Below are 27,204 nucleotides of genomic sequence, written 5' to 3' on the forward strand. Positions count from 1 at the left end.
CCATACTGTGTCATGTCTGTGCTGCGTCATGCAGTGTCCGTGCTGTGTCATGTCTGTGCTGTGTCGTGTCTGTGCTGTGTCGTGTCCATGCTGCATCATGTCCATGCTGCGCCATGCAGTGTACATGCTGTGTCGTGGTCTGTGCTGCGTCATGTCCATGCTGCGCCATGCAGTGTCCGTGCTGTGTTGTGTCTGTGTGTGCTGTGTCGTGCCCGTGTCTGTGTGTGCTGTATCATGTCCGTGTTCGTGCTCCATCATGTCCGTGCTGTATTGGGTCCATGTACATACATAATGTGTCATCTCTGTGTATGTACTGTGTCATGTCCGTGTTGTGTCTTGTTCGTACGTGCTGCGTCGTGTCTGTGCTGTGTCCATACTGTGTCATGTCATATTTCTTCTAGAGTAATATAACTGATAAATTAATACAAGAGCTCTGATAAGCCATCAAATTAACAAAACAAAAAAAACCTACCAATTTGTCGTGAACGTGTGACCGGCGTTTCATCTACACTACCTCCATTGTCGCCATGTTTGTCTGAATCGCTCGCATACGGCTCAAAACTACATGGCTCCACAATTCCCCCGAATGTGTTTCCATCACTAATTTTGTCTCCAAAAGTTTCTTCAAAATCTCACTGATAAGTTTCAATGTACTAATGACGGTGAAATCAGTATCGGAATCCGAGCTCGACATGCACTGTTTCTCAATGTAAATCGCAAATAGGACCACAAGTGTGACGTCACTAGCAAAATCGAAAATTGACACATGAGGCTTTTTTCAACACTTTCTGATTGCCAAAAAAAAATCAAAATCTTTTCCCCTTCAAATTATACAGTGATTAATGATTTTCATTGGTTTTCAGAAGAAAAAAAATTGCATTTGGGTTCCTCTTTAAGCCCATTCTCATTAGGAGAGGCCAAGGGAAAATTTTCATCTTCTGCAGAACAAAAATGCCACCATATATGCAGATGTAAAGAAAAGGAAGATGAAACCTTTGGGTCAGCACTTTTTTAAAGTAATTTTTAAGTAATCCTTAAGTAATTTTTTGTCAGGGTACACTAAACAGATAACTTGTCCTGTAACTCTCACTTCAAATACTAAGCAGGAGTCACAGACCAAGTTATTGAGGTTAGCAAGAGGTGAGCCCTTACAAATACAGTGCCTATAGAAAGTCTACACCCCCTTTCAAAATTTTCACCTTTTGTTGCCTTTTTATGCCTCCGCCTAAGAAGTCACTGGAGGCATTATGTTTTCCGGTTGTCCGTCCGTCCAAATCTGAAATTACATGCACATGATCTATGACCCATTTGTATTGAAATATTAAATTTATGACATAATATGTCACATGGTTTGGCAGCCATATTGGATTTAACCTAAAACCTTTAAAAAAAAATCTTTTCCCAAACCACCAAATCGATTGACTCGAAACTTTACGCATGTCATTGACCAGGCATGGCGATTAAAAGATAAACACGAAAACATCATTGGTCACATGGTGTGGCAGCCATATTGTATTGAAAGAAAATATTAAATAACTATATGTCTGAAACCACTCATCCTATCGATGCGAAATTTTACAAATATCATCTAACACCATTGCTGCATATAGTTTGAAAATGATGATGTCATAGGTCATGTGGTATGGCAGCCATCTTGGATAGAAAAACGAACCTTATCTGATCAACACGAAACTTCACAAACGTGATTCCCTACCCATACATATGCAGAGTGTACATTTTAAAGGTCATATGTCATGTGGTATGACAGCCATATTAGCTTGAAAGCCAATATTAAAAAAAATCCCTTCTCTGAAACTGCTTCACCGGTCGATGTGAAACTTGTGATAGCTGGTAAAAATGTGATACTTGAAAACAGCAGAAGGTATTTAAATTCAAACTTGTTTATTTTTAGGACAGTGAACGATGGCATATACCCATTGTGGGACTATGCGGAGGCATATTGGCGACACAGTCACATTGTTCTAGTTTAGCCTGGAATTAAAATCATACTTTTTCCGCCTTTATTTACACATAGTAACCGACAACATCCATGCAAAAACTAATTCTACAAATTTTAGAAAATCAATTAAAAATACAAAACTAGAATATCTTGGTTGGATAACCATCCACCCCCCTTATAATAGCAATTGTAAATTAGCTCAGGTGTAACCAATCACCTTCAAAATCACACACCAAGTTAATTGGCCTTCACCTGTGTTAAATTGTGGTGATTCTGATTGTTTAAGAATAGAATCAGCTCTTCCTGAAGGTTTCCTCTGCTGGATAGTGCATATCACAGCAAAGACTCAACAATGAGCACCAAGGAGCTTTCAAAGGACCTCCGGGATAAAGTTGTGGAAAGTCACAGATCAGGGAATGGGTATAAAAATATTTCAAATGCCTTGAATATCCCTTGGAGCACAGTCAAGACAATCATTAAGAAATGGAAGATGTATGGTACCACCAATACACTGTCAGGATCAGGCCATCCCTACAAACTGGATGACGCAGCAAGGAGGAGACTGATCAGAGAGGACACCAAGAGGCCAATGGCAACTTTGAAAGAGCTACAGGCCTTTATGGCAAAGACTGGTGACTGTGTGCATGTGACAACAATAGCCCAATCACTACACAAGTCTGGCATGTATTGTAGGGTGGCAAGAAGAAAGCCATTGCTCAAAAAGCCCACCTTAAGTCCTATTTGAGGTATGCACAAAACCACTCCGGAGATTCTGAAGCCATGTGATAAAAACATATATGGTCTGATGAAACTTTTTGGCCTAAATACAAAACGTTACGTTTGGCGCAAACAAAACACAGCACATCACCCAAAGAACACTGTCCCTACTGTGAAGCATGGTGCAGACAGCATCATGTTATGGGGATGTTTCTCATCAGCAGGGACTATGGCACTTGTCAAGATAGAAGGGAAAATGGATGGAGAAAAATACAGAAATATCCTGGAGGAAAACTTGCTGCCCTTTACACGAAAGCTGAAATTGGGAGGGAAGTTCACCTTTCAGCATGACAATGACCCTGAAGCACACAGCCAAAGCTACACTGGAGTGGCTAAGGAACAAAAATATAAATGTCCTTGAGTGGCCCAGTCAGGGCTACAACCTAAATCCAATCAAAAATCTGTGGCATGACTTGAAGATTTCTGTCCATCCACGCTCAACACGCAACTTGATTGAGCATAAACTGTTTTGCACAGACGAATGGGCAAATATTGCCCAATCAAGGTTTGCAAAGTTGGTAGAGACCTATCCCAAGAGAGTCACAGCTGTAATTGCTGTCAAAGGTGCTTCCACCAAGTATTAACTCAGGGGGTTGAGGGAGGACACTTATCCAACCAAGATAATCTAGTTTTGTATTTTTAATTAATTTTCTGAAATTTGTAGAATTTATTTTTCACTTGGAAGTTGTGGGTTATGATGTGTAAATAAAGGTGGAAACAAGTACAGATACATTCAAAGTACACCGCCCCCATGCCAAATAATTAAATATCCGACAGCGCGGCATGGCCGGGGCGCCTCAGGTGCCCGGCAATACCGCAGTGCAGCTCATAGAGGCTGCATTGGGAGGGAGAGGTGTACACTAATTGATTGATTAATTGTATAATTAAAATCAATAAAAGATTATCACAAAATATTTTCATAATCAATTGGCTAATAGCATAACTAAACCACTCGTGCTTCATCCGAAGATGTATCTTTTAGAAATTTAATTAAATAAGTCATTAATAAAAAATTAAATAATTGATTAATCAATAAATAATTAATTGATTAAATGATTAATCAATAAATCAAAAATATCCTTGATAGCCACATCACTTGGTCACTGTCATGCCCAAATATTAGCTTCCCAGCTCAAAAGGTGCCTGAGATATTGGCCAAATGAGGAAGAAAATAAATAAATGATTAATAATGAAAATAAATAAATAATAATCATTAAAAAATTAAATTATTAATCAATTCGGTCACAGAACACATAAACCACCACCATTTCATTAAAATCTGTAACTGAAATTTATTTTTTTTCCTAATTAATCGAATAATTAAATAGTTAATCGATTAATTGATTAATTGATTAATGAATAAATCAAAAATATCCTTGATAGCCACATCACTTGGTCACTGTCATGTCCAAATATTAGCTTCCCAGCTCAAAAGGTGCCTGAGATATTGGCCAAATGAGAAAGAAAATAAATAAATGATGAATAATGAAAATAAATAAATAAAAATCATAAAAAAATTAAATTATTAATCAATTCGGTCACAGAACACATAAACCACCACCATTTCATTAGAATCTGTAACTGAAATTTTTTTTTTTTTTTTTAGTAATTAATCGAATAATTAAATAGTTAATCGATTAATTGATTAATTGATTAATTAATAAATCAAAAATATCCTTGATAGCCACATCACTTGGTCACTCATGTCCAAATATTAGCTTCCCAGCTCAAAAGGTGCCTGAGATATTGGCCAAATAAGAAAGAAAATAAATAAATGATTAATAATGAAAATAATTAAATAATAATCATTAAAAAATTAAATTATTAATCAATTTTAGCTCTTTCACGAGCCTCGATCTTGTATACAAAAATAATAATAATAATAATAATAATAATAATTCTGTCATAGAACACTTAAACCACCACCATTTCATCAGAATCTGTAACAAAAAAAATTAAAAATTAGTCATTAATTGAATAATTAAATAATTAATCGATTAATTGATTAATTAATAAATCAAAAATAGCCTTTGCAGCCAAATCACCTGGTAATTGGCATGTCCAAATATCAGCTTCCTAACTCAAAAGGTGCCTGAGTTAATGGTCAGAAGAGAAAGTAAATTTGATTAATTAAATAAGTAATTAATTAATTAATCGCTAATAATTAAATAACTCCTCAATTAATTGATTAATCAAAAAACAAAAAATACGGTTTTTGACAAAGGACTTGTTCACTATTGTGCCGAAATTTCAGCTTCCTAGCTCAAAGGATGGCTGAGATATTGCCCGGACAAACAAACAAGAAAGAAAACAAACAAACAAAAAAACAAGAAAACAAGGAAACAACCAGAGTGAAAACTGAGTACAGTAATACCCCGGCCTACGTCATTAATTGGTTCCATAAGCCGTGACGTAACTCGGTTTTTGACGTAAACCGGGCGTAACGTCTTAAAAATGCCTTAAAATGAAGACAAACACCGTAATTCGTAAAACTAGAGTAAATAACTGGAGGAGGCTGCGGCTTCGCCCTGCATCTTTTCCGCTCCCCGTCGGGAGTCCCTCCGTTGTTTTCTATCGGTCGGGTCTTCTCCTCGAACGGGGTGACCGGCACGGACGTGTCGACCGTGAGCTGGCTTGTGTGCCGAGTGGCTCCGCGGCCCGCTTCACCACGGCGTGCTTTACCCAACGTGTCCGAGCAGTTTCACCGGTGGTCGTGTCGTGTCGTCTGTGACGAACGAACGAGCTCAGGGTTCCGTGAACCCGGCCGCCCCGGGGATCGACGCTCGCCTCCGAGTCGTAGGCGTGCCCCGTCTTTCCTTGATCGGCCGAAGTTGCTTGCTTCTTTATTTTTGGATGATGCGATATACGCAGAAACGACGACGTACAGGCAGACATTTGCAAATCCATGCACATGTGCACATGCACACGTCGATCGGTTCTTTACAAGGATATGCATCAACAACAACTTGCTACTCCCTGCACCACAGATGTCAATTTCCAAACAATTTACCTACTCCCTCTACCTAACTTTAAACTACCCTCCCCGGGTATTCGTGAAGGGGTCCATCCTCCCCCATCCACTCCTTCGCACCATGCACTCCACACCACTCAATCCACACTACTCACTCCACACACCATTTATTCCCACACACCAAGTATTCTCTCCATTTATCCACTTGCACCCCATGCAAGTCAATCACTCAACACCATTACACATGTCCTCAATACACCACTCATACACTTTCTCCGGTCATCCCAGACCATTGCCTCATTTCACCAAGTTCAACGATAACCAGATTCTCACACACACAACCATTCTCGACCAATGCCTCATTTCACCAAGTTCATTCCAAAGATCCTCATTCAATTCCTCATTTGCACCTAAAGCTCATCCTCATACTCACACACATGATACACCAAGATACACCAAGAGCGGCTTCAGCTTGAAGTCGCCGGTGCAATTACCCCCAAGCATTAGCGTTATCTGCTCCTTCACGACTTTGTAGCCTGGCATGGTCTTCTCCTCCTTCGAGATAAAGGAGATGATGATGTAGGAGTGACGTAAAGTCGCACATAATGACGTTCGCTGAACTGAAATTTACTCTAAAAGAGTGGTGTAAAGTCGGATTTGACGTAGGTCGAAATGGCGTAAAACGGGGTATGACTGTACTCCCTTTCAGCATGCGTCACTGCCGAGCCCCCTTCGGTGCCCGGCAATGACGTTTTGCAATGCCTGGAGATGGCATAGGAAAGGTGCGGTGTACAAAAGTCTGATTTAATGCAATTTAATTCCAGGATATAAGGCAACAAAAGGTGCAAATTTTGAAAGGGGGTGTAGACTTTCTAGGGGCACTGTATGTACGATGAAATGTGTAATGAGATCTCATCACATAATCAGATGTGAATCTCATCAGACTTCAGGAGTGTTTTTTGTAAGCAGTCAAACAAATGTGGAGGAAAGGAAAGATCACCTGCGACAACCTGGCAGTCTATGGCAGATAGGGCTTCATAGAGAGCTTTGATGGGATTCTCTTTCGCCATCAGGATTCCATGAAACCAGATAAGAAGTAAGCGATGACCATGTTCCTTGTAGCTTTTAGGTCCTGTGCGGAAATGTTTCGTATTAATTGGCAAACGTATACAATACAAGAAAGCTCATCCTTCAATTTTACTTCGCGAACCTATCCAATCCATACCTATTTAAACATTAAATACTCAAAATTCACATCCCATCCAAAGCAATGTCAGGGGTTTTTAAGCCATGCTGCTGATCCAAAGGTCTACTCTTGTGAAAGACAGAATGTAATTTGTATATCCACACAATTGGACACATTACGTGTGTGCTTGAGTCCACATGTGCACAATTCGCTATGAAAGATGTATGATGTAACATACTTCATCCAATCATGGAGCAGACATTGCTTACTACTTCCACATAAATATTCCAGGAAAATCCACTGAAGCTTGGTGACGCATTTTCCTTATGTAAAAGCATGCACCTAACCAACTCATCCAACAAGTTTTGTCATAAATCGTCCACAACTTTTTGAAATATCATGCTATATATGATTTTTGCCCCATCTATCAATGGTGAAGAATCACTTTTAAAAAATGTTTTAATTCTCGTATATGGACCCAGATCTTCACCAAAATAAAATAAATGTACCCTCGTCACACAACCAACCTGTCCACCAAGTTTCGTCCAATTTTGAGATATCCTGCTCACAGACAGCCAAACAGGGGTGATAACATAACCCCCGCCAACCTTGGGTAGTGGAGGTAGTTACAGTATACTGTAGTAGGTAAATAACAGGCGCTGGCAGGATGACCTAGAGGTAAGCACACGTGCATCTAAGTTGTCTTGTCTGGGTTTGAATCCCGACCCAGCTATAAACTGTCATTGTGGTGTTTCACAGGCAGGGTGATTCATCGATGCGTGTGCCGTCCCTCGGATGGACGTTAAACTGGGTGTCTCGTCTGCTGGCATTTGTTGGTGAAAATTAAAGATCCCATGATGTCCTTCGTGAAGAGTAGGCAGGTGAGCTATCGCATTGCCAGTATAATTGAGCATTTGCCAGTATATTCTGCTTTCTATGTCACTGTGTGTGAGCAATGCTGGTTACCTGTCCACTGTTGCTCAATTGCATGAATATGAGCAGCTGTAAACTGCCAATACACAGCGAGTTCCTTCCATTGCTCAGGCTTGAGGAGTTGAGTGGCCAGGTGCCACAGCACCCAGCGCATGTGTTTGGATTCCGCACGTCGCTCCTGGCAGAAGGACACCGTCTGTAGATCCCACGATTCTTGATCAACATCTCGATTCTTCTGGAAACACAAGAGTAACACAAAAGGGCCAATGAAATGAGTCAGGTGATGAGTCATAATATAATAGGTAGAAAAACATTTTGTACAAACAGAAAAAATATCAAATTTAGATAAAAACATTGGAGAAGTTCAAACAAGTTTAATGACCTAGAGGTAAGGATGACCTAGAATAGGAAGTAAAATGTAATAAAATTTCAATTTGGTAAAAACACATTTGGACCCAGGACCTGTCAGCCTGAATGGAACTGATCACATTTGATCTCAGAAGCGAAGTTGAGTCAAACCTGCTTTGTAAGTGAATGTGAGACCGCCAAGGTGGTTCATTAAATAATCAGTTTCCTTTTTCCACCTTGTAGTCAAAGCATAAAACGGTGCTCACGTTCGATATGATGTTCACAACAAACATATCTCCAAATAATATTGTTCATATTGGGTGTGTACATTGTTGCAAACAAGTTATTATATAACTCGTAAAAGTCCGTCAAAAAGACGAGTGGGAACAGTTTATTCGACGGTGCAGCCTCGTGAGCGAGCATGCCAAAGTCTGAAGCCTCGGCCTAGTGTCAGCTGTGCTTATGTCTTCTTTATTTATTAGACATTTTATAGGATGTAAAGGAACACTCCCTTTACTCTGTGTGCGTTGTACATCACGTGCAGCGAATTTCACGTCCTTGTGCCTATTTTTATTATTATAAAAAAACCACTTCTGTACACCGCCCTTAAGGCTCGTTTTTCAAGACACGGTCTACAATTCCAATAGAAGAGACATAATTACTCTTTGATGGAAAATGTTTTTCGAGTTTGTTTTATCCTCAAAAATAGACTGTAGTGAACACATATTTGATGTGTTAAAAGATTGGCCTTTAAGACCTACCCTTATGAAGAAGGACAGACATCTGAACAAAAACACAAACTGACATTGTGTTTTATATGGTAGATAATCTTACATCCTATAGTTTACTACTTCAACTCCTATAGTCAGAGTGCTGACACACAAAACCTTAATTTTATTTCTCCAAAAAAAACATGGGACTTTTACACCGAAAACCTAAATGTAGATGGGATAGCCGGCTTTCCATCCTCATCCAAAGGACGGTGTTCTCCAGGATGCTGCGCCCCTGCTGGCAAACAATCATAATAGCAGTTTTGCTGTAACTACGAAAAAGTCGTGGATTAAACCCGGGCTCGCCCAGAGAACGAGTACCCACATTTAATTGTGCAGCGTATAACGCAACATGATTTTATCAACAACTCATGCAGGATGTGTGAAATAGTATTAGCAGGGTGAAATAGCAGGGTGAGACATACCCTGCAAGGTAGCAGTGGGACTTGCAATTAGAGTTTCCTTCTCCTAGGTGGACTGCCTACCAAGGATAAAGAGCTCCACCTACCTTGGTTGGGTTGTGGAGTGTCAGAGTAAATCATCACAATGGGGCATCATGTACACTACACCTCTAGGGTACCAATCTCCTTCAAGATCCTCCAGACATTTAGCCAGTGCCCTCAAGAGCACTGTTACCATGGTGCACCACTAGGAGGTAGTGTGAAAGTCTTGGCAAGGGTAGAGGCTATATGTACCAGAAGGAAGGACTTACACACTCGGCCTTCTTTTTGCCCCCAGAGCCATCCGGTGGCCGAAGCTAAAAGCAACGTGTGGTAAACCACATCGCACCCTACTACAGCACTAGACGCATATACCTGCCCTATGCAAAAAACACCAGAAACACCACAAAGTGTTGAAATAAAAGTGTTTAAAAAAGTGCAAATCTTCCTCAGTTTTTTGTTCAGCATACTGAATATTATGCATTTACAATTTCCTGCTATACCATCAGTCAGACATACAAGATACTGAACATATTTAGCCAGGTGCATAACCTTAACTGCAATTCTATTTATTGTGCGATTCGTGTTTGCCAAAATGTTTGTAGGCTGGCAGGATAGCTTAGAGGAATGCACTCATCTCTGAGCTGTCTAGTCTGGCTTCGAATCTTGACCCAGCAATAAATTGTGACCCTTGTGTTTCACAGACAGGCTGAGACATAAATGTGTGTGCCATCCCTCGGATGGACCGTTAGAAATGATGATTCATTCATCTGCCAACATTTAATTGGTGGATTTTAAAGATCCCACAGTGTCCTTTGCGAAGAGTAGGTGACCTATCGTCCGCATCCTGGCAAAATTCCAAATTGCTGCTCTTATGTACAGGGGGCACTGCATCAGTGGCAGAAAAGCACCCCCAGCAAATAATGCAACTCACAGTCATGTGATGCATACGAAAAAAGAAGAAAATGTTTGTTGCATTTCCTCAAAAATCATTCAAAAACATTAAAATAAAGAAACATGACCTTTAATTCGTTTTTTTCTCTCCATAAGAATGAGGCTTGTGGATGAGCTAATTTATTCAAAGCCAACGCCAAAACGTATGGATGTATTGTAGATTCAAACATTAAAGCCATGTTTGTTAAGCACAGAATTGCAAAATACCTGTTCCCAATTGTAGAAATGGTCTGCTTTAATGATCATATCGACCAGGTTGATGTGGTTTCCTCGAGCTGCAATGTCCAATGAGCTCTTCCCTTGCTGTTACTCACATGGTCAGAAGACCAAGGATTACAAAAATGACAAAAGGGAATATATGAGAATTATGACAACATCTACAACTACAATTTTATCACTGCGACTACTCTCACTAACAAGTATGTTGTTGGTGGAGTGGATAAATCCTTGCTGTAATTTCCCTCATTCTTATGGGTTCCATTTCTATGACTGATCAGCAAAAATTTCCCTCACCGTGTGACGGAGTGGTAACCTGTACAGTGTACATGGTTGGTTCTCGGCCACAGAAACATTCAAGACTTGTTGTGAGCACCCCGATGCCCTGTGAATGGGTGGGCTCCCACCCTCCCTGCACGCTCTTCCTGTTTGAGTGAGTGTGACTGTGCACCTGCTCACCTGCCCTGTGGTTTCTGCCTGCTTGCCTGCACTCTTCCGGCTTTGCGGTTTGTGGAGCGGAGAGTATGTGCTGGGACCTGGCACACAAGGCAGCCTGCTCGACATGACCAGGAGCAATCACAGTGAGCGAGACCACACTGTGTGCGGAACTTTGGCACACTGTGCAAGGCTTCTGGACTCTCCTCTCTCTGTATTGCCCTCTCTCTTTATCCATGTCATCACCCCGAGTTAATAAAACTAGGGCATGCCCGTACTATATCTATATCTAAAATTATATCCCCCCCCCTCTATTTACATGAAATGGTTTGGTCCAAAGCGAACGGCTTGCGAGTACGGTGACAATCCCCCCCCTCTATTTACATGAAATGGTTTGGTCCAAAGCGAACGGCTTGCGGAGTTTGGTAAAGAAATCGCCATAGCATGCACAAACGCGCAGGAAAGCGAAAGAATCGCAAATTAGTTTTAATTAGTTTTAAAACATCGTTTAACGCCAACATAGCGGCAACATAGTTTGCCAACGTGAAATAAATGAATACGCTCTCAAATGTGCCGTCCGAGGCAGAGTCTGTTCGCCACGTTCGGCACACGTGATAGCTCGCTGCTCTCTGATTGGTTGAATCGTTTTTTGGACATAGCTCGGTAACTACTTCTCCGATTAATATGAAACCTTGAAAAGGCACATCCTCGGGTCCCCAGCAATATACCTGGCAAGTTTAAAGTATATCGGACCCGTGGTTGTCGAGAAACAGCGGTCACAGACATACAGACATACAAACATACAAACATACAAACATACAAACATACACACAGAGATTACTGGAATTATAGATAGATAAGGTTAACAAGAGCGAGAACTGCTTTGCAATACATGTCCCCTTCCAAGTTTCAATACAATATCAGTAAACATAATCCTTTAATTGGGCAGTGTATAATGCCACGCTCGGTATCAAAAATAATAAAAATAACCCAAACTACAAACATAAAGCAAAAACATGCATATGGCTTATGAGCATATTTAATATATTGTGGTTATTTACCTGGGATCATTCCAATTGCACTGGGCTATGGACTAAAACCCAGGCCTAAAGCCTGAGGCCTGCCAATCTGTACTGTTTCATTGGGGGTGGAGTCCGGCCGCCTGTCCAGCCAATGGGTGTGAAGCAGTGCGGTGGAGTTACAGCAGCTGAACACTGACCCATGTATAATATCAATATGTGATATTTTCTAAGTTCAAAAAGGGCATAACTCTGAAAAATTTACAAAACACCCTGAAACTCGAACTTGTTCTGTAAGTTATTATAATAAAGCGATGTACCAAGTTTCAGTTGAATATGCTAAAGGGTATGGGGGAAAAAGTCTGAAAAACCACTGGTGGGATGGACAGACAGACAAACAGACGGAGAGCAAACCTATAGTCCCCTCTGGTGAAACCGGTAGTCGACTAATAATAATTAAGCCGTCGAGGATCCATGTGGGGTTATTTTAGTATTTGTTGAACTCACCGCATGTACGGTAATGCTCTCTCTTCCCTTATTTCCTGCCCCATTTATGATAAATCAATCCTTTGTGAATGTGAACCTCTGTCATGGAACCGAATGCGGAATTCCAAGTTTGTAATAATTGATTTGACATGATAAACCCCTTAGACTGGTTGATTGGGAATCAGTGCGGTGAGGCACCGCCATTATTTAAAACCAACTGGCCATTCAGCATCATTCAGTCAAATTTGGTAGAGCAAATTTGGCATGGTTGCACGGCTTTCTATCGCCGGTACATGTGCAAGTCAAGGGTGGAAGAGAGTACAGATTTGACCAATTCCCACCTGGCAGACATGCTGTTCCTTAGAGGCCGGTCAAATGTTACACTGGTGTAAGTTGAGGGTGTTTCAGACCCGAGGGGGAAAGACAAACCCCCCTCATATCCACATTAAAAGCAATTGAGTTTTCCATTTTGTTTTAAATTGAAGTAAATATATTTTTAAATGTATTTAAAAGCACTATGGAGAGCAATTCCTGGTCCCCGGTGGAGGAGGGGTAGCAACATGCTGTAAAGCTGTAAAGCGCTAGGCCTGTAGCCTGCTGTAAAGCACGGGAGTGACACCCCTCTCTCATAGCCCAACACGGATTTTTTGATTTTGAATCAGGGGACCTCCAAAATCAGCAGAGGTCTGAACTTCAACCTCAAGAGATGACTGTCAACCCACTCAGTGTTATTTTTTTTAATAGCAGGTGCATGTGTAAACACTATTATAATAAAATTTATGTTGTTGACAACAAATCACTACAACCTCAACATACGATCTTCACAATACACATTACTCGATCTTTCCCAGGAAAAAAACACAGGCAGTGTATAAGCACAAGATCCGATTGAGGACTGAAGGCCAATTATATGGTTTTATCTTGGGCAATTTTTTTTATCCAAACATAGTCCTTGATGAAAGAGAAGACCAGGCAAACTTTGGTTGCACTGATTCCTAGAGGGTCCAAATGCATAAATGAACAAACTAACACACAAACAAACTTTGTTCTTCATAAATTAGATTCGCAATCCACTCTGCTGTGTTTTTGGAAACAATTACAGCACTTTCTGTTTGGCATTATCTTTAGCAATTGCAAAGAATATTCTGGCAATAAGGTATTATTTTGTGGAGACAAAGTTCCACTGTGAACGCAATACAGGAGGAGAATGCAGGGGGATGGGAGAAGGGAAGGTGGATGGGTGGGGTGTGGTAGTTTCAGACCCGGACATATATGGCACTTACAGGGGGTAGGCAGAAGTCAATTTTCTGCCATATTTGCCGTTATAATAAATAGAAGATTCACAACACTCTTTGAGAAGAGTAATTCCCAATGGCTCCAGGTTAAGATAAAGAAATAAAATATGAAGAGGCTTTAATCAGCCAACAAATCCAGTGATAGTTTTCCCAGGAATGGAAACTGTTGAAGAAGTCCAAAATCATCTTGGAAGATTAAAAATCTGACTGCAATAATTATGGAAATTTATGTACATCATTTGATAATCATAATAATGTCATTTCATTGTTTTTATTCTTCTTACCTTGTCAAGAAGTTTGAGGTTGACACCACTAGCAAGAATCAAATCAGCAATGTTGTGGTGAGAGTGCTCGGCTGCCAGATGTAGAGGGCTCTGGTGATTCTGAAACACACAAATATAGGAGAACTACATCATGTCGAACAAGTCTTATGATGAAAACATGTTTCGCTTCACTTCCACGGTCAACTCATGCTGAGAGCGCTTGGTCTGGTTTGGAGTTTGTATTTACAAAGCATTCCGTAAAGGGAAGCTCATAGAATGAAACTATGGGCACAGATGATATATTATGGAGTCTTTGTTTGTTTTTAACGTTATCAAGTGATCCTATTTGTGGATACACCATACATCAGATAAAAGCTTGGTGTATGCCAAGACGAATGGACAATATTTGCGATTAAGGACTAAGGCTCATGGAGGAACTTGTGCATAAATCACATGCACAGCAAGAATAGTAGGCAGCATCAATGTACTTTGAAATGAATTACAAGGACATTCAAATAAAATGGAACAAACAAGTACAGATACATTTAAAGTATACGGCCGCATGCCAAATAAATTAATATCCTCCAATGCGGTATTGCCGGGCGCCTTCCGTGCAGCTCATAGAGACTGCATTGGGAGGCAAAGGTGCACAATAATTGATTGATTAATTGCTTAATTAAAATCAACAAATAATGATCAATGATCATACAATATTTTCTTAATCAATTCGCTAATAGCATACCTGAACCACCAGTTCTTCATCCGAAGCTGTAACTTTTTGAAAATTAATTAAATAAGTCATTAATCGAAAACATTAACTAATTGATTGATTAATCAATAAATAATTAATCGATTAAATGATGAATCAATAAATCCAAAATATCCTTTATAGCCACATCACTTGGTCACTATCGTGTCGAAATATCAGCTTCCTAGCTCAAAAGGTGCCTGAGATATTGCCCAGATGAGAAAGAAAATAAATAAATGATTAATAATAAAAATAAATAAATAATAATCATAAAATAATTAAATAATTTATCAATTGGCTAATAGAATACCTAAACCACCACCGTTTCATACAAATCTGTAACTTAAAAATAAATTAATTAAGGAAGTCATTAATCAAATAATTAAATAATTAATCGATTAATTGATCAATCAAAAAATCAAAATTTGCCTTTACAGCCACATCACTTGGTCACTATCGTGTCGAAATATCAGCTTCCTAGCTCAAAAGGTGCCTGAGATATTGCCCAGATGAGAAAGAAAATAAATAAATGATTAATAATAAAAATAAATAAATAACAAGTACACATACATTCAAAGTACACCGCCCCATGCCAAATAATTAAATATGCTGCAGCGCGGCATTGCCGGGGCGCCTCCGGCGCCCGGCAATACCGCAGTGCAGCTCATTGAAGCTGCATTGGGAGGGAGAGGTGTACACTAATTGATTGATTAATTGTATAATTAAAATCAATAAAAGATTATCACAAAATATTTTCATAATCAATTGGCTAATCGCATAACTAAACCAGTAGTGCTTCATCCGAAGATGTATCTTTTAGAAATTTAATTAAATAAGTCATTTATAAAAAATTAAATAATTAATTGATTACTCAATAAATAATTAATCGATTAATCAATAAATACTTAATAGATGAAATGATTAATCAATAAATCAAAAATATCCTTGATAGCCACATCACTTGGTCACTCATGTCCAAATATTAGCTTCCCAGCTCAAAAGGTGCCTGAGATATTGGCCAAATGAGAAAGAAAATAAATAAATGATTAATAATGAAAATAAATAAATAATAATCATAAAAAAATTAAATTATTAATCAATTTGGTCAGAGAACACATAAACTACCACTATTTCATCAGAATCTGTAACTTAAAAAAAAAAAATTTTTTTGTCATTAATCGAATAATTAAATAATTAATCGATTAATTGATTAATTAATAAATCAAAAATATCCTTTGCAGCCAAATCACCTGGTCATTGGCATGTCCAAATATCAGCTTCCTAACTCAAAAGGTGCCTGAGTTAATAATGGTCAGAAGATAAATGAAATTTAATTAATTAAATAAGTACTTAATTAAACGCTAATAATTAAATAACTCCTCAATTAATTGATTATTCAAAAAACAAAAAATACCGTATTTGACAAAGGACTTGCTCACTACTGTGCCGAAATTTCAGCTTCCTAGCTCAAAGGATGGCTGAGATATCGTCCGGACAACCAAGAAAACAAACAAGAAACCAGAGTGAAAACTGAGTACTCTCTTTCAGCGTGCGTCACTGCCGAGCCCCCTTCGGTGCCCGGCAATGACGATTTGCAATGCCTGGAGGTGGCATAGGAAAGGAGCGGTGTACAATAATCATAAAATAATTAAATAATTTATCAATTGGCTAATAGAATACCTAAACCACCACCGTTTCATACAAATCTGTAACTTAAAAATAAATTAATTAAGGAAGTCATTAATCAAATAATTAAATAATTAATCGATTAATTGATCAATCAAAAAATCAAAATTTGCCTTTACAGCCAAATCACTTGGTCATTGTCATGTCCAAATACCAGCTTCCTAGCTCAAAAGGTGCCTGAGATATTGCCCAGATGAGAAAGGAAATAAATAAGTACTTAATTAATGTACAACAAACGGTGTACAACAAAGAAACAACTGTAGTCTAGTAGGAAGACTAGGTCCCCCTGCACCCCCCGGAGATATACTTCTAATCAGTGTTTCTAGATTGGAAAAAATGTGTAGAAAATGACTAGCTATGGCCCCAAGCTGAAAAAATGTCCCACATACCATTTTTATGCAAATTACTGCTGCCATTATCAAAAAAACGATTTTTGACATATCTCAGCCAATATTGCAGATAATTGAAAAATGAAGGTGTCTAGACCCATGTTTTGAAGGGCATAGATCATGATAGAACTATTCATAACATGATTACATGTGTCTATGGTATACTAGTATGCTAATTAGTGCTTTATTTACAAAATAATCACAGTTTTACGAAATAATAGACTCATATTAAGGTCCGTCTACACAGACGTTAACACAAAGTTTTATTTTTCTAAATATTACAACTGTCAAAATAGTCCTAGCACTCAATGTGACCACTCTTCTCTTGCTTGTTTTAGATAAACATCATTAGCATTAGTGATTCTACACTGAGTCAGTCATCATCATTTTCATCGAAATCGTCAGAGTCAAACTCTTCTTCTCCTTCCTCTTCCTCCTCCTCTTCGTGCTCTCCTGTGTTCAGAAGATCCACCAGTGAGGTTGGTAGGATGGGACCACTGGACCACATTGGTTTCAACAGTCCTTCATCAGTCCTTATCCATCCTTGCTCCTCATAAGGTTTTGGCTTTTCGATGATAGATTGATCGGCTCTTTTGTACAATGCTACGCGGTGGTTCACACGCTGGATGTGCGGCTTCAGGGCAGACTGGCATGGAGGAAGGCGAGCCAGATCAACCTTGGACTTGGATGTGAGGGTCTTGTCCTCTCCCACCATTTTTCGTAGCAGCTTGGCACGGACAATGTCCACTGATGACTCGCGACGCTGGCCGTACATCACACAGGTGAATTTTTCTAACTGCCTCTCCACCTCAGGGTTGGCATCCCAGTTGTCACCCAGTTCACCGAATGCCCTGTGAAACCTGGGATTCTTCTCCAGCTTTTTCAAGGGCCCGACTTTTCCCTTCCCTTTGAAGGCACTGGTGCAGTCTTCTCCGCTGAACACATAGTACCCCAGGAGAGTGGCACAGTAGTCCTCTCCCAGGGATTCTGCCAGCTCAGAGACGTTGACAAGTTGGCGATGCTTCCCTGACCCTGTATCCAGGTACACCGTCAGCTTGATGTTGTGGGCATGGTGGAGCAGGATCAGGAGGATGTCTGTGTCCGGACTGAGAACACCTTTGAGAGATCCACTTGTTACTAGTTGTGCCTCAAAGAGAATCTCTGCATATCCAGAACCACGCATCTTGTGTCCAGTGAGCATCCCGATGTAGTTCATGGATGTGTGGAAGGGTCCAATCGTTACTACATGACTAGCAAATTCATTTGGCCAGCGCCAGATGATGGGAAGGGCTTTCATGCAGACACCCAGATCAAATGTATTCAGGACCCATCTCTGACCCACCTCAGCAGTTGCTGCCTCGGAACGCTTCAGTAGCTCACGAACAACTGCGTTGTCTGTGATCGGTTGGTGGATAGGCGTGCAGTAGTCGACTGTTGATTTGCTGGGTGGGGGAGAACCAGTTGCAGAGGTGAAACCCCCTAGCCCAGGCACAGGCTGCAGGCCACAGCTTCCGATGTATCTGATGAAGAGCCAGATGTAGTACTCTTGCATCGTAGTGGCATAGACTGTGTCATTCTCTGCTGGCGGTGTGAATGATGAGCCTTCAGGGAACTTCGGGCCAACGCGAGTAAAGTGCAAGGGTGGGAGAGTTTTTGGTGTGTCGACCTTCAGGCTACGCTGTTGTGACCTATTGATGGTAGGTAGCATTCGGTCCTTGCTGCTCTCGAACCCGGGCTTGACCTCCTGCACCATGATTCCTCCAGCACTGTTTACAATGTTGCTGCCGTGCACACTGGTAGTGGTTTTATTCAAGTTGTCCCACTCACAGTGGAATACAAGGTTGCCCTCTCCTGTCACAATTTGTGGTGTACGATAAGTTGAGACTTCATCCAGGACCTTGGCGAGAGCAGTTTCCAACTCCAAGGCGAAATCGTAGCTCTCAGAGTGTCCAAGCCTGTGTAGTATTGTGGTGAGCTGTTTGCTTCGGAACAGGTGCCTTACAGTCACACAGAGGAGAATGTGCTTTGGTAACTTCCATTTTCCATCTGACACTGCACGGCACAGATCTTGTCCAATGGAGAAGACCAGACGCTTCACCTTTTCTGTCTCGATGCCCTCCTTGCCAGTCATTAGCACGCTGAGAAAGCGGACAAGGTCTGGAGGTAGGATGTCTTCAGGATTGAGCTCCATGTCTTCAGCTGTTGGTGGCCATGGTTGGTCTTTACACTCTCTGAAAGCCTGTAGAATACCCTGGCGAAGTTGGAGGGCAACATTTTGGTTCTTGTTTGTGCTTCCGAGTGTGAATGCTCGTGCGAGAGCATTGGAAACTGTTATGTTTGAGCTGTGCACAAGCCAGAAAGAAATGACATCACATTTGTCATGATCAACCTTCGTGAAGTGGATATGCTCCTTGATTGGGTCATTCTGTAGGCGTTTCAGTAGTTTCTCTGACCGATAATTTGAGTTCTCATATCCATTCAGTTTCAGTTCCTCGACATAGAGCAAGCGCAAGGAAGAAAGCTGTAGAACTTTATTCTGCTGGATGACCTGGGTTTGAATGTGTTCCAGTACTGAGTTGAATGCCTTTTCATGGGCGGCTGACATGCAAGCCTGCTCCTTTGGTGCTTCGGCTCTGTGAATCGCACGCTCATAGTTGTAGAATGCTGTGCGGAAAGCTTTAAAACATGACGGATGGTGTTTGGCCTCACATGCAAAGAGGTCTTTGTTTTTCACCTTTCGATGGAGTCGATAGAGACCCATTTTCTCAGCCCGTGTTTCGATTTGCTCCCATGCATTTTCTTTGTTTTTAAAGGATGGGAAGGTTGTAGGCCTCTCAGTATTGCGATGAGCATCTTTGGTCTCAACTTTCTCACAAAATATACACTCTGGCGGGAAGATGGGTTCAGCAGAACCTCCTGGTTTACGAGGAGAGTGATGCCATGATGAGGTTGATGGCCCTGGTTCTGTATCATCTCCCAGACGATGAAAGTGGCGGACAAAGTGCTTATAACACTTGCTGTGATATCCTACTCTTTCTAGGTCATCAGGAAGAGTTGCCGGGATCTGATCACATACTGATTGCATACGACATGGGGAGTCATGCGGTTGGTTGAGACGTCTATCCCGGATCTTTTGAAGCAGTTGCAGTTTTTCTGAAGCAGATCCTTTAATTTTACGGAGGGGCGTGAAATCCCCATGATCAGACATGGATGGTACATGAAGGATGCATGTAGGAGGAGAGCTTTGGGCTGCAGGTTCTACACTCCGTTTTCTTTTGGGCATGCTTGCTGTCGATGTCTACCATCACTGTTAAATGACAAATAAGAAATCACGAATGATGTTAAAAGTGCCTGTGAAAGGAGGCTCTGAGTTTTCAGTGAGGTAACAGAGGTTCTGAGTCATGTTCTACACTAGGGTACTTTTTAGCTGACTAAACCATGTTTAGTGGCATCAAAAGTGCTAATAGCTAAAACATCTAAATTCTTCCACACTAACGTTAGCTATCTAGGCCAATGAAACATTGTGCTAAGTTACTGTAGCTAGCTCAGCTGTCGTGCCTCTTTCTGGTTCAATTCATATACAGAAGTCAACAGATATGTCTCATGTTTGGCATTAACAAAAGTTTAAGTTACACCGACATTAGGAACATACTGTACATAGATGAGGCTAGCTTTAACGTTAGCTAACATGGTGCTAGCTGGCTCAGCTGTTATTCTGCCTGTTTATGATTTCATGCAGAAACTGAAGTCAAGAGTGTGAGTAACATTATAGTTAGCATCTTACCTGGCTAGATTGGAGGATGAATACCAAGAACAACACACAGATGGAATGGAAGACTGAACTTTCAACTGAGGTATTCAATAACATCAACGTTACCAATTGATACGAGCGCGCGACATTACCAATTGATACGAGCGCGCGAGCGCGCATGTTACATGGATGGAAATGTAAAATGGCAGCTATAGCAGCACTAATTTGGATCTCTAGTCTGTCATTTCTGCACTGTGATTGGATAACATAAAAAAATATGTTTGGGAGTTAACAGCAGGAGTTGGTAGATTTTACGTGGGCTGGGTGAGAAACCTTTAAATAAGCAAGTGAAAATCTCTCGCAATACAAAGTCAATGGTGGGAAGAAAAGTTGAGTGGTACCAATGTTACTGCCAATGTCCCGCCCCTATGCAAGACTCAGGAGCATCTTGTTGACATTTAACCTTGAAAATACCTGGGTTTAGACCCCTTATGTACCATGTTAAGTTATCTGCAGTATTAACGTATCCTTATCATTTGTAAAACTGATTATTTTGTAATTACAGCATTAATATGCATACTAGTATACCATAGACACATGTAATCATGTTATGAATAGTTCTATCATGATCTATGCCCTTCAAAACATGGGTCTAGACACCTTCATTTTTCAATTATCTGCAATATTGGCTGAGATATGTCAAAAATCGTTTTTTTGATAATGGCAGCAGTAATTTGCATAAAAATGGTATGTGGGACATTTTTTCAGCTTGGGGCCATAGCTAGTCATTTTCTACACATTTTTTCCAATCTAGAAACACTGATTAGAAGTATATCTCCGGGGGGTGCAGGGGGACCTAGTCTTCCTACTAGACTACTGGAGTGAAAACTGAGTACTCCCTTTCAGTGTGCGTCATTGCCAGGCCCTTTTTGGTGCCCGGCAATGACGTTATGCAGCGCCTGGAAATGGCATTGGAAAGGAGTGGTGTACAACAAACAAATAAACAAACAAGAAAACAAAGAACCAGAGTGAAAATTGAGTACTCCCTTTTAGCGTGTGTCATTGTCGGGCCCTCTTCGGTGCCCGGCAATGACGTCATGCAGTGCCTGGAGATGGCATAGGAAAGGAGCTATGTACAATATATTGTCCATTTATTATATTGTTCAACGTGATGTAAAACTCCATTTTGTGATTTTGACTATTGAAGCTTTTTTAATATTACTGACAATTGAGAATCCATACTTGCCTAATTATAATTGTTACGATAAAATAGCTTCCAATATAAACATTCTTAAATGTGAAAATACATGAAGATGAAAAATCATTGACTCTAGAAAAAAACCCGCCAACAATGCGTCCATAATTCATGAAATGCCTTTTGCTGTCAAATCGAGAAAGAAAAAAATATGGTGAAAGAAATTGCAAATGTGACAGCTGAAATATAAATACAAATGTCAATATTTTGGAGGGTTTGAGCAAGCTATGTCAGAAAAGGCATGGCAATGTGTGGGTATGTGCGTGTACATACATACAGTGCCTTCAGAAAGTATTCACACCCCTTGACTTTTTTCACATTTTGTCATGTTACAGCCTAATTTTAAACTGGATTAAATTGAGATTTTTTTTGTCACTGATCACTGATCCCCAACAAAATACCCCATAATGTCAAAATGGATTTATGTTTTAGAAATTGCTATAAAATAATAAAAATTGAAATACAGAAATATCTAATTTACGTAAGTATTCAGCAACCTGAGTTAATACTTTGTAGAAGCACATGGAGGATTTCTGTAAATACTTGCATCAGCCTGTTTAATCCAAGATTTGTTGTTTCCAAATCTGCTCGATTGTTGTCGATTACAAGATTTATTTCCTGTTCCATCATTGGTTCGACATAGCACACATAATAAATAGACAGGAAGCTGTGCCCCATTGATTCACTCCCTTAGTTTAGCCGACCTCTCACCTACGATTTCGCTCGGTTGTACATAATAAGGTTGGGAGGCCGAGAGCATGGTTTCCCATTTGAGATAACTAGCTCACCAAGTATGGTAACGCGTTGCAGGGCGCTAGGACCCTGCTGGAACTAGTTGGCCCAACCGGTGTCCACGGTTCCTCCACAAACTGTCGGGCCACGGATTTACCTGTGGCCTGCGGCTTCAGGGTCGGAGGTCGACTGGCGGATCTGAGCAACCCCCTCAAGAACCCTGAAACAATATACACGTATATATACATACATATATCTATATGTCTGGGCGGCCCCCCATTAGGAATAGTCACCTGGCCAACTCGGACTATTCACAGGAAAATGTATTAAAGGGTGACAAACATATCCATTAACAACTGCTATCCCACCTCACAGGGGCACATGTACATGGGAAAGCTGCCGCTTAAGCAAGTACCGGCCAAGCTTCTTAGTCAGCGCACAGCAGGCCAGGGTTTTGAAACAGCACAGAAAATAATGAAAGGAGACTTTAAAGATAAGAGGAAAGGCATATGGTGAAAGAACTTTTGAGGGAAAAACAATTGAGGCTGTTCAGTAAGGGAAAAGCTATCTTCTCGCTCACGCAGCTTTGCCCAAGGTCGGAGCCTGAAAACTTCAACAACAGGTTATGTCATAAAGTTTAAATTGCAGGCCAGGTGCTGCCTGGCTTTGCTCAGTTCCCAGAATGCTCAAGTGTTGTCTAGTAACAGAGCCAAATGCAGGAAATCCTAAAATATATATATTATAAAACAGGAGTGTCTGTCTGTCTGTCGGTCTGTCCATCCCCAAACTACTCCCTCAGTTTTGGGGCTAGCCCGGCCAAACCTCCTGTGGAACGTTTTGGTGGTCCAAGAGGATGTTGTAAGGTAGGTAGGTAAGAGGTTTCAAAAATTCCTCAATAAAATTATGATTTTGAAATTAACTTGATACGAACCTGCCGTGAATCCAGAAGTGGGCAGATGACGGCAATGAGCTGGTTTGATAACATCTCAATACAATCGTCATTTAAAAAAATATTTTGTAAAAGTATCATTTTATGATATTTATGATACAATTTATGATTAGAATGACGTTTGGAATTGAGTGAATACAATTACGATTATGAATTTGTAATTGTAATCACCCAACCGTACCGAACTACTGGACATCCGGATTTAAATATTTGTTTATGTCACGAATGTTGGTAAAAGTTTATTTCTTATATTAATGCTATTTAATTTGTGATTGGAGTTATGCTGTTTGGAATGAAAATAGAGTGAATGAGTTCAAGTGAATGACGAAATGCTGTGACGGTTTCTACTTTCTAAGTGTGACATTCGCGGATCGCCATATGCAAACTCGCCATTGACTGGTGTTACGTGGTCCTCCCGGTGACTACCTGGTCTCGGTGACCCCCGGACCGTGAGAGGAACTCCGCCAGAAAGATTTATTATGTATGCGCTTTCGTAACGCAATCAATATGAATTCCAACCAAGAAAAAACCCCACACCAAGGATCCGGAATAATCAAGGATATATTCCCCGAGCAATCAACCATCAACAATCAGCAATCAATAGTACAAAAATGTAAACTCATCTACATTAACTCTAAGATGGCCATCTTATACATTCCTCACGTGAGCCCCACTCCCGACTCCCTCCGTGGTCAATGTCTCTCACAATGTCTCCGTACTCCTGTAGTTCGATCTCCGCACGTGGGCGGTTGAACGGACCCTTCCTGACGTGCTTTCACCGGGCACGTCCCGTACCGGGAACAACGGCTGCAGCGCGCACCTCCTGGCCAAGCAAAGCGGGTAATGTAAAGCAGGCAAAGCAACACGCGGCTTGCCCCGCGCGCGCGGCCCAAGGTGCGACCCATACGCGGCCTTGTAGACGGTGAGGCGAACTGTGCCAGCTGCTTGGTTCCGTGCACGAACCCACTGTGACTTGAGGTGTCAAAGGGTAGTTACACGTCCCGGTAACTCCTCTCGCCAGACGGGCTTTGAAACGCCGATTCTCTTACGTTGCTCAATCGATACCGCTCGCGTCCGAGCTTTGCGAGGAAGAAGCAAGAAACGTCGCGTCTCCAGGACCTCGTGTCTTTTTTTTCCTTCCGTTTCCGGTCTCCCTTTTCTCAGAAGGGCTCCTGACCCTTTAATCACAACAACCTTTAATCGACTACACATTGATAAGCAAAGCCCGGAATAGTAATTCACATACATTCACATAAATATGTAACACTGGGTATGGAACCATTCAAACGGGTACTTTTGCCGTGGAAGTCTTTCACGAACCTGCTGTCCATGCTTGATGTTCGCCTACAGGTGGCAGAGGAATGTGCAATTTATTGGTTTCATGGTTTACCATTCGTCGTTTTTTTTTCACCTAAGTCTTTCACGAACCTGCTGCCCATGTCTGACGTGCAACTGAAGGTGCTACAGGAATGTGGAATTTATTGGTTTCATGCCTTAGCATTCACCGTTTCTGCATTGTCTGTTTGCTTATGGCCTCCCACCCATGCGTAGCATGGGTACGGGTACATCACTAGTATATATAAATATATGTATATATAAATATATATATATATATATATATATATTGTTGCGAATATGGAATTTGGCCTCCATATCCGCTTGTAAATATTCCCCTATTTTCTCCAATACTCCCCAACTTTCCCCAATCCCCCATTCCCTAGTCCCATTGCATGTAAATAACAATCAGTAGAGCCGACCTTCCCCTTATTCCCCCATTAAATGTCGTGCCCAGGTCCACCGCACCACACGTAGCCAACTTTCGGACATCTTCCTAGTTATTCTTAATCTATGTCAGTTAAGGCCTCGTTTCCATTAATTATGACTCTTCGTTGCACCAGAATGTGATTATATGGCATCAGTAGTGAGTTTAGGACCTTTCCCATACCTCCTCCCATCTTCTTCCCCAAACAACAACAACAACAACAATTACAACAACAATTACAACTACAACTACGACTACAACAACAGAGGGGCGGGGAGTGTGCGTCCTCACACCGGCTCGGTTACCCGCCATGACCGTACGCTCCACGGCGTTACCCCGAAGGGGCTGGCTGTCAGCTCCTCGTCAGGGGCGGAGCCAGTAACCCCCCCACGCACCCAATGAGAAGCAACGTGCCGATTCCACGAGGCGGAGCTAACGAGCCGAGGGCGTGTCACTCCCCGCCGGATATACGCGGCCCCGCGCCGGATGTGACGTGAGATGCGCCCCCAGCCTGGAGAGAGAAGTCGCCACCCCTCGAGCGCTGCAATACCTCCACCGCATCTCTTAAACTGGACCGTACGTGATCCTGCCCTGAGCACAGGTGCACCTGGAGCGATCGCTACCCGCTTTCCTGGCCATCAAACCCCGTGTGAGTGAGCCTTGTCCCGTTTATCTGTCGTCTGTTGGGGTTAATATAAGTGTGTTTAAGTGCCCACCTTCCTATGTTTCCCTCTTGTCCCTGTAATCTAAACCTTCCGCATTATTGTAATAACAACCTTTGAGAACCGTATCCCTGGTGTCGTGTCGTATTAATTCCAGCCGTGTGTCTTCTTTTTCCTTCATTGGTCTAGCATAGCGCGATTAGTCAACGTTCGGGCACAATCGGGTAACTTGTGCAGACGTGGTCATACCATAAAACCGCTCGGTAAATAACATCCAAGCCACGTCTGTAACAATTGGTGTCGAGGAGTGGAATTCGAACCCGGGACTAAATTAGTTAGGCCCAAATTTTGGGAGGGAAAATCGAGCCGGAGCGCGTACGGCGCTCGACCGAATCGATTCGGAGCGCGTTTCCCGCGCGAAATTATAACGGCGAAATTTCAATTTGTTTTACGAAAATAAAAAATAAAAACCGAATTTTGAAAGTCGCGCTATGGCGGATCAAGACAGCTGGGGTCCGGTAAAGGAGAGTGAGGTAGGGTCGATCCAGGACCAAAATGAGGGACAGGAGGAGAGCGAAGCAGTGAGGGCGGCAGGTTCGCAAAATAGCGCCGTCACGCACGAAGAAGCGGGCGCGCAAAATGGCGCCTCGCTGGTCACCGTGCCCGCGACCGAAGTAGCGCCGCTGGGAAGATTGGAACTTTTTTTTTATACAAATGACGGCCCTTATGGAAAAGAATAGTGAGCGATTGGAAAACCAAATGGGGGTAATGGGGAACCGGATGGATGCTCAGGGTGAGCGATTGGAGGGCCAAATGAGGGGTACCGGTGAGGGATTAGAAAAGAAATTTGAGGGGTTAGACAACGGGATAAAAGAAGTAAAGAATGGGTTAACGGGGGTAGAAAACAGAATGGCCGCTCAAGAGAATCAGATAGAGGGAGTGAAACATGGGTTAACGGGGGTAGAAAACAGAATGGCCGCTCAAGAGAATCAAATAGAGGGAGTGAAAAATGGGTTAGAGGGGTTAGAAAACAGTATGGAAGGCAAATTGAGGGACATGAGGGACCAAGCGGAAAGGGAAGTTAAACAAATGGAGCAGCAGATAGAGGGGGTCAGAATGGGGGTAGAAACCAAACTGGATGCTCACAGGGAGGAAATGGAGCAGATGAGGGTGGCATCTGGGCAGGAGATGCAAGTGATGGGAGAGGAGATCAGAAG

General features: G+C 41.5%; 1 protein-coding gene across 1 annotated transcript in view; it reads right to left on the reverse strand.

Moving 5' to 3' along the window:
- LOC137412369 (ankyrin repeat and death domain-containing protein 1A) overlaps positions 1-27,204 on the reverse strand; it is a 145,099-nt gene that overhangs the window by 10,035 nt on the left and 107,860 nt on the right. Inside the window, exons 11-14 of the mRNA XM_078781859.1 lie at positions 14,075-14,173; positions 10,547-10,642; positions 7,861-8,062; positions 6,709-6,840 (exon numbers count right to left, since the gene is read on the reverse strand). Of these exons, the coding sequence (XP_078637985.1) occupies positions 6,709-6,840; positions 7,861-8,062; positions 10,547-10,642; positions 14,075-14,173 (529 nt within the window). The remainder of the gene's footprint in view (positions 1-6,708; positions 6,841-7,860; positions 8,063-10,546; positions 10,643-14,074; positions 14,174-27,204) is intronic.

The sequence above is a fragment of the Myxine glutinosa genome, chromosome 7 (genome assembly GCF_964187855.1).
Source record: "Myxine glutinosa chromosome 7, kmMyxGlut1.1, whole genome shotgun sequence".
Lineage (NCBI taxonomy): Eukaryota > Metazoa > Chordata > Myxini > Myxiniformes > Myxinidae > Myxine > Myxine glutinosa.